Source organism: Lepidochelys kempii, chromosome 4 (assembly GCF_965140285.1).
Source record: "Lepidochelys kempii isolate rLepKem1 chromosome 4, rLepKem1.hap1, whole genome shotgun sequence".
NCBI lineage: Eukaryota > Metazoa > Chordata > Testudines > Cheloniidae > Lepidochelys > Lepidochelys kempii.
This window is the reverse complement of record NC_136383.1, coordinates 108,976,981-108,991,018: the sequence shown is the minus strand read 5'-3', so window position 1 is coordinate 108,991,018 and position 14,038 is coordinate 108,976,981. Positions and strand designations below refer to the sequence as shown.

The window sequence follows — 14,038 nt, the reverse complement described above, 5'->3', positions numbered from 1 at the left end:
ATCCAGTAACTACTTTAACTTCAATTAAGCCTGCCCTGTACACTTGGTATATTGCTTTGGAACACTGTATACTTTGTTATGGTGATTAAAATTGACTACTATTTTTTCTTATTTTGATTCAGTCCTTTGCTGCAGTGCTGATGGTTTAAGAATATTTCTGTAATACCTTCAGATAATTTTCTTGGTTGGTACTTTGTCAAGTTATTTCATTTATAATTTCATTTTCTGTTACACCGCTTCCCAACTCCTCTGTAAATAATGTAGTCATTTATACATACAATTTACATATCCAGTTATCCAAAATAACAATAATAATGATCTAAATCCTTTTGAACCTGATTGTATTATTCCTTATTATTTATTGTATTGCTACTGTTTTAAGCTTTAGAAATTAAACTGTGGAATTATTTTATAGAATTGTTTTTGATATTTTCCACACAACTATTTAAACTAATTAATCTGTCATTGCTTGATCTTCTAAATTATTTAGAAAATACAACAATTTTTATAGCAATTTTCTAGTCTTTAAGACTCTGGTCACTTGGCAGGGAACTTATGAAAGCCACAGTTATCATTTTACTAAATGGGTGAATGAGTGGATGACTGTACACATGTAACATTGATGTGAAACTTTGTTGAACTTAAAGATGCACAGTAGTATCACAACCATTTTTCTTACCTGAAGTATGTTTTAAAAAACTGGAGCTACAATTCCTGATTTAGGTGACTTTCCAACGTTTTCCTTCTGAATAAAGACAAAAAGCACAATCTGCCATTTCTTTTCGTAGGTATTTCACTTTTGTCACTATCTCTTAATTTTTTTAAAATTAATTTTCTCCCTTGCATCTTGTCCATACTGATTAAATTCTGGAGAACTCATGATTTTAGAACTTCAGTCTTTGTCCCTCTATTTACTCTTTTAGGAACAACTTTTCAGAAGTGTTCTTCAAATAAGTACACCTAAAAAAGTGCTGTTTTTCATGCTTATTCTTCACTAACTACAAGTTTTTTTATTTAATTTTTAGGGTTTTTTTATATTAATTTATATTTTGGGTGCCTACAACTGTGCTTATGCAAATACTTAGATGGGCAGTTATGCATTTTATCTCTTATTTATTTATTTTTATGTTTTTTCTCTGGTATATATGTAGATGCAAAAATAACATTTCGGGAGTTCAAATTTTGGAGGCTAATCTGAAGCTTCTTCGAAAAGTTTGTTCTTAGTTTGCTTCTCTTGTCTGTAAATCTTTCAGAGTATCCATGGTTGTTTTGATCAAATAGATCATATTTACTTAAAACCTGGCCTTTGTTCATATGGTTCTTTATGTTCTTCCTTTATCACATTGGCCACAGGATTTCCCACTTCCTTGCTGTAGTGCAATATTTCCCTTTTTAGATTACCTATTAATGTACTGTTTGAACTAAATATTTCTGTCTGGACTGACTTCTTGATTTACTTCACAATATTGGTCATTTCCCTCATTGGGTTTTTGAAATAAAAATTTGCAAAAATGTAAGGGGATATTTTCCTTCCTTTCATACTCCCAGAACGTATGATTATGTAGTAACCCTTCAAGTCAACAAGAGTCAGAAGACCTTTTAGTTGGACAATAGGTTCATATCCCAGTCAGACCTTAGACTGCACTGTCTATATATTGTACAAAGCTTCCATAAAAAATCAAACTCTTACCAGGTCCTCAGAAGTGGTTGCTGATGTTTTCAGACCATTTGGCAACTGTAGGCCCAGATTCTAGCAAAGTTGGATTGATCTTATATTTTCAAGCGAAACAATACAAAACTGTGTTTGCAGCTGAGTTTCACTTTTGAACTTTTGTCCTCAACCTTCAACTGTACCCAGTATCCACTGGCCACAGCTAGAGGATTAGGCTTTAAACTCCCTTATCCATGAGCTGGAGCCATTTTCCAGCTGACAGTTACTAGAGTGCAGTGTACTCCGGCCATGCCCCCTCTACTTCGGTACACCCTCCACATCCAGATCTAGAGCATTTGGAGAATTGCACAGTGTTAAACTCCTGTTCCACAGAGAGGTCTGCCACATTTGGTAGTCCCCCAGGCAATTTAAAATGTCAGGGCCAGTGATAATATGACAGTAATAATGCAGCCTTTGGCACAATCTCTGACCAGTGGAACAAGCAATATATGTTTAAAGAAGTGGGGGTTTTTACCCATGAAAGCTTATGCCGAAATAAATCTGTTAGTCTTTAAGGTGCCACCAGACTCCTCGTTGTTTTAGTGATGATGGAGATTATTGTCCACGTTATATCAATGTCAATTAGAGAGGATTTTTCTAGGTATTATGGGTTTTCAATACTGAATTATTTCTAAGGTTCCTGTGTAGAGTCTGTAGGATTCCAAATTTTGTCAAGTTACTTATTGACTCTTGGGAGCTAGAAAGTCCCCTGATATTCTGGAGCTGGGATTGCCTTCTTACCTCATTAGGCACATAGTGCCTGATACTGAAAGTTTCTGAAGGCCTCTCTGGTGCATAAGTAAGAAGAAAATCCAAGTTGGGGGCATTTATAGGAGGTTTGTGTCTGAGTCTTGTGAATACTGAGTTTCACTAGCATTCTGCAGGGACCTCTTAATATCACTCAAGATAAGGACATAATATATTATGCGATTCCACAGTCATATAATTTAGTGAAGAATTGTGCTTCAGAAGTAAAAAAGTTTTCATTTAAAAATGTTTCTAGCCTATAGAACACACATAAATTAGATAAATAAAACAGGTTTTTTGCTGGTTTCAGTTTATGATCATGGGAGTTAGAATTCTCTTAGATTCTCCACCAAGATGTATTTCACCCTTTAAATATTAAAAAATTATTTACCTATGTAATTTCTTCATCAGTGAGTTCTGCAAGTTGATTGTATGTGTGTGAAGAATTACTCCCTCTTAACCGTTTATTTATTTGAATACCAGTCCTTCAGAAGAGAAGGGTCAGTATTTGATATTGTTGTGGGATTCTTTTTTAGGCAGACAAGACAAGAGGCTTTGAGAACAGAATTCAAGTCCTGTGGGTTAGTCAGCCCTAGTGGCTTGAGTTTGAACTTTCTTCAGTTGCCTGTAAATATTGATTAAATAATATTATTATTGGCAATTTCCCTGAGAACCATTGAGCAGCATTTATCAGGAGATCATGGACTTGTATTATTAATTCATGTACACTTTGACATGGCTTTATGAAATTGGCAGTCTGTGTCATTAAGACAGTGCAGCTCTACAGGAAATATGTCTTAATAGATTGATAGTGTGCTACCAAACCCCCTTGGAAAGCTTTGGTATGGATTTTCTGATGGCCAAGTCTGGATCTGCATTGCTATATGTTGAATATTATTTGTGTGAATTTTCTCAGCTGCAAGTCCAGATCTCCAGGGTGCATAGAATCATAGAATCATAGAATATCAGGTGCATCAGGTGCTAGTGCATACTAACACCCCACTTTGGGACTGGACCGTAGATTAAGTTAACACTTGCCATGGAATTGAAAAAACAAGCTCTTCTACAACAGATGGCTGAAAAATACTTTACAGGTTGTTTTGACTTCACCTCTAGTGCTTATGAACAGCGTGTTGTGCCCATTTCTTTCCACCTTTTAGACATGTATGTTTCAGACATATTTTCTTTAGAACAGCACAGACATAAATATTTACACCTTATTTCCTGTTTGAATTTATCTAGCTTCAACTTCTAGCTTGTATTATATCTTTCTATATTGGTAGATTGACGAGCCCATTATTAAATATTTGTTTCCCATGTTTGAACTTATAGACTGTAACCATGTCACTCCTTAGCCTTCTCTTTGTTAATCTAAATAGACTGAGCTCTTTGCGTCTTTCACTATAAAGCTTTCTAATCCTTTAATCATTCTCATGGCTCTTCTCTGAACCCTCTCCACTTCATAAACATCCTTCTTGAATTGTGGGCACCAGAACTAGACACAGTGTTCTAGCAGCAGACATGTTAGTGCCAAATACAGAGGTAAAGTAACCACTCTACTTCTCCTCAAGATTCTTCAGCTTATGCATCAGAGGATAGCATTCACTCTTTTGGCCATACAATCACATAGGGAGCTCATGTTCAGCCGATTATCCGCCACAACTCCCAAATCTTTTTCCAAGTCACTGCTTCCCAAGACAGAATCCCCCATCCTGCTAGTATGGCCTACATTCGTTTTTACGAGATGTATACACTTAGCCATACTGAAATGTGTAGCGTTTGCTTGCACCAAGTTTACCAAGAGATTGAGATTCCTCTGAGTCAGTGATCTGTCCTAGTCGTTATTTTTGTGTCATCGGCAAACTTTGTCAGTGATAATTTTATGTTTTCTCCCAGGTCATTGATTTAAAAAAAAGGTATTTGGCATAGGGCCAAGAATAGATCACCATGGTACCCCATTGGAGAAACACCCATTTAATGTGTGCCATGTTAATTTTATATCATTCAAGTTTTTTTAATCAGAATGTTGTACAGTACCAAGTCAAACACCTTACAGAAGTCTCTAAGTATATTACGTCAGTACTAGTGCCTTTAACAACCAAACCCGTAATCTCGTCAAAAAAAGATATCAAGTTAGTTTGATAGACTCTATTTTCCATAAAGCTATGTTGATTGGCATTAATTACGTTACCATCCTTTTAATACTTCATTAATCAAATCCTGTATCAGCCACTCCATTATCTTGCTTAGAAGTCTATCTCATGTGTTGGAGAAGCATAGGAAGGGAAGAAGAATGGTTACTGTGTATAACCTCAGAAACTCACTCAGCTTGTACCCCTTCATATTCACCCCTTCCGATCAGACTGGAGATGCCAAAGATTATGGTCACAGGCATTTATACCTCTTCCATGTTTCTTAATAGAATATATGTCTAAACCCCCAGGCTGCCTGGAAAATGTCATCCCTTGACTTGAGTATTTATAGAGACAGATCTAAAACACAGTGTTCTACAAGTGTGGCACATGCTCAGCAAAACATTACCCTCTCCTTGACCACATAAAAAGATATGATAGTAACTACTATGCTGAATAAAGAAACAAGGCTTCTCTGGTGGTTACTGTAAAGTAGTCACAAAATAAAATCTTTATTGTAAACATTATTGTAGATTGTTATAAGGAGGAATAAGTGAATGATTAACTATGTGAATTAGCTGCTTTTTTATCAGATATATCAAGGGCACAACAGTATTTGGATTTACACACACACACTTCTTTTCCCATACCAATCTTCCAAAAAGTATATTCTAACCCACACTAGCATCTCTCATCTTTCTCCCTTCCCCAACTCTCTCACCCTTTGGGGGGAAAAAAGTCCCAAATGGTACTGTCCCTCTCCTCACCTCATGTCTCCTTCTTTGACCTTCTGGCTTTGTCCTTCTGCATCAATTTTTACATCCTCTAATAACTGGGGAAAGAGGCTGAAGCCATTGGGTAATACTTCCCTATGTACGGTGGCAGTTGCATGGAGCCACTGTAGGAAACAGACAGTAAGCACTGATAGGTGAATGTGGTGTCCAAGCAGTTGCATGGCAGCTTTCCTGCTTCCTCACAGCAAAGGGCCACTTCAGTGGTGAGGATGAGTGTTTGGGACCCCCAGTCTTCTCACCTTTTCTTCCTTCAGTAACCAGTGTTGCTTCTCTTCTGCTCACTCTACTTCCATTGCTAACTGGAGCAAATGCCAAGAGGGGTAATCCTTGGAATCTACAGGACCACTTGACTTGTGAATCCCTAAGCACAATATGGGCAGGATATATGCCCATTAATTATATATGCATATATATATACTATCACTATGTGTAGTTTGCTTATGTTGAAAGGGCGGAAAAAGAATGCTGATGGCCTGTTTGTATCAGTGAGAGAAAATAGAGGTAGTAGTGTGTTCCTAGTCTCCATGGGTAGGTAATTACTTTAAAGTGCAAAATATTTTAAGTAGGGCTTTCAATTGCAGTTAACTCATGCAATAAACTTAAAAAAATTAATTGCAATTAAAAAAATTAATTGTGATTCATCATAGTTTTAATTGCACTGTTAAACAATAGAATACCAGTATTAAATATTTTGGATATTTTTCTACATTTTCATATACATTGTATTCTGTGTTGTAATTGAAATCAAAGTATATTATTTTTATTACAAATATTTTCACTATAAAAATGATAAACAAAAGAAATCATATTTTTCAATTCACATCATACAAATTCAGTATTGCAATGTCTTTGTCGTGAAAGTGCAACTTACAGATGGAGATTTTTTTTGTTACATAACTGAACTCGAAAACAAAACAACATAAAACTTCAGAGCCTACAAGTCCACTCAGTTCTACTTCTTGTTCAGCCAGTTGCTAAGACAAATAAGTTTGTTTACATTTACAGGAGATAATGCTACCCTCTTCTTATTTACAGTGTCACCAGAAATTGAGAACAGACATTGGCATGGCACTTTTGTAGCCGGCACTGCAAGGTATTTACGTGCCAGATATGCTAATCTTTCTTATATGCCCCTTCATGCTTCGGCCACCATACCAGAGGAATGCTTCCATGCTGATGACACTCATTCAAAAAAAAAATGTGTTAAATTTGTGACTGAAGTCCTTAGGGGAGAATTGTATGTTCCCTGCCATTCTGCCATTTATTTCATGTTATAGCAGTCTTGGATGATGATCCAGCACATGTTGTTCATTTTAAGAACACCTTCACTGCGGATTTCACAGAACACAAAGAATGTATCAATATGAGATTTCTAAACATAGCTACAGCACTCAACCCAAGGTTTAAGAATCTGAAGTGCCTTCCAAAATTTGAGAGACAAGCTATGGTGCATGCTTTCAGAAGTCTTAAAAGAGCAACACTCCAATGCAGAAATTACAGAACCCAAATCACCAAAAAAGAAAATCAGCTTTCTGCTGGTGGCATCTGACTCAGATAATGAAAATAAACATGCATTGGTCTGCACTCCTTTGGATTGTTATCAAGCAGAACCCATCGTCAGCATGGACGCATGTCTCCTGGAATGGTGGTTGAAGCATGAAAGGTCATATGAATCTTTAACACATCTGGCACATAAATATCTTGCGACGTCGTCTGTAAGACAGCCATGAGAAGAAAGCCTGTTCTCACAGTCAGCTGACATTGTAAACAAGAAGTGGACAACATTATCTCCTGCAAATGTAAACACACTTGTTCGTCTGAGTGATTGGCTGAACAAGAAGTAGGCTGAGTAGACTTGCAGGCTCTAAAATTGTACATTGTTTTATTTTTAGTGCAGTTTTTTGTACATAATTCTACATTTGTAAGTTCAACTTTCATGATAAAGAGATTGCACTCCAGTACTTGTATTAGGTGAATTGAAAAATACTATTTCTTGGGTTTTTTACGGTGCAAATACTTGTAGTCAAAAATAAATATAAAGTGAGCACTGTGCACTTTGTATTCTGTGTTGTAATTGAAACCAATATATTTAAAAAAGTGGAAAGCATCCAAAAATGTTTAAATAGATGTTATTCTCTTATTGTTTAACAGTGCGATTAATCGCAATTAATTTTTTTAATTGCTTGACAGCCCTAATTATAAGTGCAAGAAATTGCATTTATACTGTTGGCTGAATGGGAGAGACTGGTCTGGAGAAGCTGTTTCCTGAAGGATATCAGGAAAAATCAGAATATATCAATTGCTTACATATTATAAAGTATAGAATTTTTCAATATTAACAATTTAAATCACAGTGGCTGATTATATTAAGTGTTGCTATTGCCATTGTCAGGGCATTGTGGTATTCCCCCTGAACTGACTGTGTATATTATGTTGCAGGTGAGTTGTGTGAGGAGAAACTAGATTTCTGTGCCCAAGACTTGAACCCTTGTCAACATGACTCAAAGTGCATCCTGACACCCAAAGGATACAAGTAAGCATAAAATATTGTCATATTTCAACTACACTATTTCTACCATTCTCTTATTCTACTCCACCCCTTCAGGATCACATATCAATGGCAGAACCTGACCCATTTGTTTTCATGTACACCCATGTATTAACTAGAAAAGTATCTAGTGAATTAACTGTTTTTTAGAAGTGTGGATTAAATAGGACCAGTGAAGAATGGAGAGTTTCATTCTCTGTGACAGTCTACACAAAATCCTTTTGGAAAGTTGGACTGTGAAGAGAATAATTAAGTTAAATTAAAGGGGGATTATTGTACTGCTTTGTGAGTAGTAATTACAAGACAGGTTATTAGTAAGACACATTGAAGCCATTATAACATAAGGAAGTTCATCACCAGGAAGACTAAGCTTTAATTACAAGACATCCTTATTAACATTAATTAGTATGCACTCTTAAAAAGTATTGCAATGGACTTTAGATTAGTAGATTTAGGAAATCTGCTGCTTTAAACTTTCATTCATGAGCAACCTGTTTTATGTGCCATATTTTACAGTGTTCAAAATCAGCTTTTGCCATTAAAATTGATATTCTTAGCACATTTTAAATAACAGGTTATTTTAAAAAGCCAAACTTTATTTGGAAATATTCAAATGTACATGCAGTGGAGCTGATCATTTGAAAGTGGATCACAATATTAAGAGTTATTTTGATGAACATTGTTCTATATTATATGCATTTATTCATTTTCATATGGTCAATCAATAAAACTATTGTTGCCTCTTGTACTTTGTTACATAGGACATAAAACTTGCATATTACATTTTGAGATTTTAAACCAGAAAATAACACACTCAGTAGCTTTGAGCATGTATCTCAGTCAGCTTTTTAACTTGATAGTGTGCTTTATACTCGTTTTTTCCTTTATTTACTCATTTCTTTTTGTCAGATAAAAGACTTAAGAGAGATTTGGATAAATTTATATAGATGGACCTAATTTAAAGAGTTATGGGCATTTAAATTTAAATTCAGTACTTCTAAACAAGTTGTAGGCATAAAAGTGTGAGACTGAATGCAAAATCAGTGAGGTGATCACAAAGACTGATGTAGTTAGGTGTTTCGTAAAAGAAAAAAGAGAGAACTTATAGTTAACTTTTAGACAGCTGTGTTATTGCACGTATGGATTTGTAATCTTGTCCATTGATCTGTGAGCTAAATAATTCTGAGCACTCCTTCAACTTAATGTGTGAGGCTTTAACTGAAGAACTCCTATTAACGTTAATGATGATATTTGCATTGTCAAAGCCCTGCATACAGTATTGAAAATACACCACTTCAAGTCCGTTTTTATTTTCTTATGTTAAAGAAAAATTAAAAAAACATGCTGCAATCACTTTGGTTCATAGGCAACAGAGTTAGTTCTTTTAAATTCTGTTAGCAGAAATTTAAAAAAAAACAGTTATGATCATTCTAACATGCCTGTGTAAATGCAATGTTGCATCATTCATTGTTGTCTAATAACTGACAAAGAAAATATTCTGCACAAGAACATAAGTCTTGGACTATTTTTCTGACTCCCAGCAACTAAGTTTACCATATTTCCTTATTTTGAGTTGATGTACATTACTCAGATATTCCAAGGAGAACGGTCAGACTGATTCATGAGGTCCTTTAAGATTTTCACCGAATGTACTTGATATAATATCAGATAATCAGTAACCACAATGTAAAAGGTAAAATATAAGACCTGGTAGTAATGGGGGACTTTAACTACCCAGATATCTATTGGAAAAGTAATATGGCAAAACACAACATTTCCAGTAAGTTCTTGGGACCAACTTTTTGTTTCAGAAAGTGAAGGCAGTAATCAGGAGGGAAGCCGTTTTAGACTTATTTCTGATCAACAGGGGGAATTGGTAATGAATCTGAAAGTGGAAGGCAATTTGGATGAAAGTGAACATGAAATGATAGATTTCATGATTCTAAGGAAAGGAAGGAGTGAGAGCAGCAGAATAAGGACAGTGAACTTAAAAAAAGCCGGGAGCGGGGCCCCTGCTCCAGGGTGGGGGAACATGGACAAGGGAAAAGGGACCAAGGCTGGGGCCACATTTGGGGGTAGGGGTGGGGCAGGACTGGGATCAGAGCCGAGGCCGGCAGACGGGGGCACGGGACAAGCAGCCAGGACTGGGGCCAGGCGCAGAGCTGGTGCCCCCTTGAACATTCCTCTGTGCCCTCTAAAGGGATGCGCCCCTCAGTTTGTAGATCTCTGATGTAATGAATCAATATATACAGGCTCTTAACACATGTAAAGTTATATTTTAATAGTGCATTGTATTAAAATGTGACTCAAAAAATTGATTTTCTAAATAGTGCTGCACTTCAGAATCAGTTAATAAAACACTACATCTCTGGCATTTTCTTACGTATATGGTTTTTATAGACAGGCATAGTACTAACCAATATACTTTCCTGTTCAATAGATGTGATTGCACACCTGGATATGTAGGAGAACACTGTAATATTGACTATGATGACTGTCAAGACAACAAGTGTAAAAATGGAGCACAGTGTACTGATGCAGTGAATGGGTATACATGTATATGCCCAGAAGGTTACAGGTGAGAGAGACTTGAAGACAGGACAAACATTTATATTTTTATCATACCACGGGGTGATTTTGTCTGAAATACTGGTTTTTGTGTTTGTATTTAGTGGCCTTTTTTGTGAGTTTTCACCACCAATGGTTCTCCCTCGCACCAGCCCTTGTGATAACTATGAGTGTCAGAATGGAGCTCAGTGCATCATAAAAGTAAATGAACCGATATGTCAGTGTTTGTCAGGTTACCAGGGTGACAAATGCGAAAAGCTGGTCAGCATAAACTTTGTGAACAAAGAATCCTACTTGCAAATTCCTTCAAGCAAGGTCCACCCTCAGACCAACATCACTCTGCAGGTAAGAAGGGGTAGATTGGCAAGAACCGATCTTGAGTCATGGTCATTTTCTTCACCATAAATCACTGCAAGTTGGCATGTGTCCTGATCATGTATCATGGGGGAGAAATGCATACATATAAAACAAATGCATACATATAAAAGTTGTCATTAGGTCAGTTAAAAACTTTAGACCCTCTGACCTACAGAGAACTAGAATCACCAGTGAAATTAGCATCACAACTGATGGATAACTGGTAGGAAAAAATGATTTTTATTATCTGACTATCCCAATCAGAGTTTGTTAACAAAGAAAGAAATATTGGTAATGGCCATGGGAATGAGTGCAACCCATTTAGCATGTCAGGTTTATTTGGATTCATTTCCTTATAAATTAGTGTTTCTTTTTTCACTAGATTGCCACAGATGAAGACAGTGGAATCCTGCTGTACAAAGGTGACAGAGATCATATAGCAGTGGAGCTGTATCGTGGTCGAGTGAGGGTCAGTTATGACACAGGATCTTATCCAGCATCTGCCATTTACAGGTGAACTGAAATACAATAAATTACAGTTCAAGACAAAAAGTGTATGATCTCCTGCTGTCTGGGGTCTAAAGTCAGATTTTGCAGGAGACATTTAGAAGAAGGAATATTTTTTGACAGAATGTAGTGTCAGACTTTATGGAATTGAAAGACTACTACTACTTTAAGCACATAATTTCAATTGGAAAATTACCTTAATATGAAAAATGGTATATAGAATGGTATGTGTTAAACTGAAACAAAAGGATAAGTTTCTGCAAGATATTTACACTTCTTTGTTTTTTAGAACAAATACATGCAAACAATCTTTCTCTTTTATTCTTCTTCACAGGTGATTTCCTAGTCTGTAGTGTGACCTAAAAGTTAGTGTTACTTGAATCACCTGAAACTCCATAAACAAAAGTGAAATTGCAATTTCTCTGTGTTCTCCGTGTCAGACATGCCTCTATAGTGGGGCATTTCCCTCCATTAGCAACTGGAGGCAAACTAGATCTTTGGTTATGAGCCAGGGTTTAGGACCAGCTCTGAGAAAGAATTTTCCTCTGTTTCCAAACCTGTGCAGACACTGGCTCCACATTTCCTTTTGTAATAAGCTTTCCATAGAATTTTTGGACTATTTTAAATGACATTTTTCTAATTTTCTTCATTGGCTTTGAGGTTTTTCCTCCTCAGAATGACTATCTTCAAAAATATCAATCTTCTAGGTTTCTGAGGAAAGTTCATGGGGAAGCACCATAGAGCAGCACCCCCTCTTTCCTCAGAATTGGCAGATTGACACTGCAAGGGGAAGCAAAAGGCCAAAAGATTTTGCCATTATTTGACCCCAACTACCACCACCAAGAAAGCTCCCAGGTGCAAATGTAAGAGCTGAGCTGGTACTTAGGTTGAGTCCACACCAAACCAGTTAAACAGGCTGCAAAGAATCTTCCCTCACTGAAACCACCCAAAAGCCAGCAGCATAGAATCCTGAGAAAGCTTTTCAAAGCATTCTTACCAGACAAAATCTTTTCAGCGTTTTCAGAAAGGAAACACAAAAGGGGTGTGAACACAACTAAAGCAAACTCATTTTAAATCTGCGTTGAACCCTTATGATCTTTTTGCTTTGGTTTAGTTTTGCAGTATTGACTTAGCTCCTACTGATGATTATTATGACCACATTTATGTGGTGTACAATACAGTCATACATTTGATGGAAATTGTAGAAGCTGTCACTTATTTTACATTTTGTAGTGGGCATTTTATTTAAAATAAATGACAAGTTCAAAAATTTCCCTCAAATGGCAAAACAAAATTAAAAACCTAAATGTTTTCTCTAGAGAAATAATGCTACATTTTGTTAGGCAATAATATCAAGGGAACTAAGATAATTCCTATGTATTCCACTCAAAAACAGTCCTTATAACATACAATGTGTTTTTTAACCATAAAAAGTAGCATGCCTTAAACAGTAACTATTTGGACATTACTTCCGTTCTAATGTCAGACTTATTTATGGCATTTTGTTTATAGTTCTGATGAAATACCATAATTTGTGGGAGTAATATTTCATATTTCAAATGTGTGCATTTAACTAAATTGAATAAAAATAGGACTTACATTTATAAAAGAATCAAGGTAGGTTTTAAAAACATGATTGTTAGAATTGGATGCAACAAATTCCTTGTTTCCCTGTGAATCTACGGTTCAAAATAAGATGATAATCCTTTTATCTGGAATAATGTTGAAAAGAAACTGAGATTAGGTCCTTGTATGGGTAGGAATGGGAATTAACAGAGATTGTTTTTCTTCAATTTATATTTATTGGGCTTACCAGCTACCTTTGAAAGCAATCAACAACCCAGGCTGCATTTCATTTCCAGTTATTTGCATTCTGACTTGCTTAAAACCTTTAAGCCATCGCCTGTAGCTCTTTCCATATTAAAAATTTATATCCTGTCATCTATTCTGTACATTTTATGCAGTATTTCTTGCACTATCTTATTTTACCTGTGCATTTCAGTCTTACAGGCTCTGTCTACCCTTTCAGTGGTGTGCAGAGTACAGGGATTTCTCACGTAACTTCACACCATTGGGAAAGGCTCTGGTAGCTCTGCACTGACATAGCCTTTCACTGTGGTGAGGAAAAGCTCTGGTGGGGGGAAGGGAGTGGGGAAAGGCTCTCACAGCTCCCTGCTGCGGGAACCTTTCACCACAGCCGTTCCTGGGGAGGTGTGGGACCTGGGCTGGAAGTGACAGACTTGTCTCTTCCGGGACTGACCGCACCGGCCAATCACACTGGCCATGGGGCCCCCCAAAGTGCAGGGCCTGGAGCACTTGCCCCGATTCGCCTTACCCAAGGGACAGCTCTGCGCTTTCACTATGGCAAGAAAAAGCTCTGGTAGGAGGGAGGGAGCCAGGCAAGGTTCCAGCACCAGGACACTACACTGCTAACGTGGGAGTTATTGCTTGGGCATGTAGAGAGCCATGTAGAGTGTATACCCTGCAGGTTCAGAAATGTAGGGCACTCTGCTCACCATCTATACTGCTAGTTATACTTGTACTAGCCTGGCATGCAATGTCTGTACTCTGCACGCTGCTATAAGTATAGACATAGCCTGAGAGAGAGGAGAGATGCTTTGAAGAACCATTACTCAAAAGATCTCAAATTGAATTGCAGCAATTTAAATGAAAC

General features: G+C 36.8%; 1 protein-coding gene across 13 annotated transcripts in view; it reads left to right on the top strand.

Moving 5' to 3' along the window:
• The window catches only part of SLIT2 (slit guidance ligand 2), a 424,023-nt gene that overhangs the window by 382,382 nt on the left and 27,603 nt on the right, over nt 1–14,038 (top strand). For all 13 annotated transcript variants that reach the window (XM_073342401.1, XM_073342399.1, XM_073342407.2 and 10 more), the window contains 4 exons: nt 7,824–7,917; nt 10,373–10,510; nt 10,605–10,845; nt 11,240–11,370. In XM_073342401.1, coding sequence (XP_073198502.1) covers nt 7,824–7,917; nt 10,373–10,510; nt 10,605–10,845; nt 11,240–11,370 — 604 coding nt within the window. The remainder of the gene's footprint in view (nt 1–7,823; nt 7,918–10,372; nt 10,511–10,604; nt 10,846–11,239; nt 11,371–14,038) is intronic.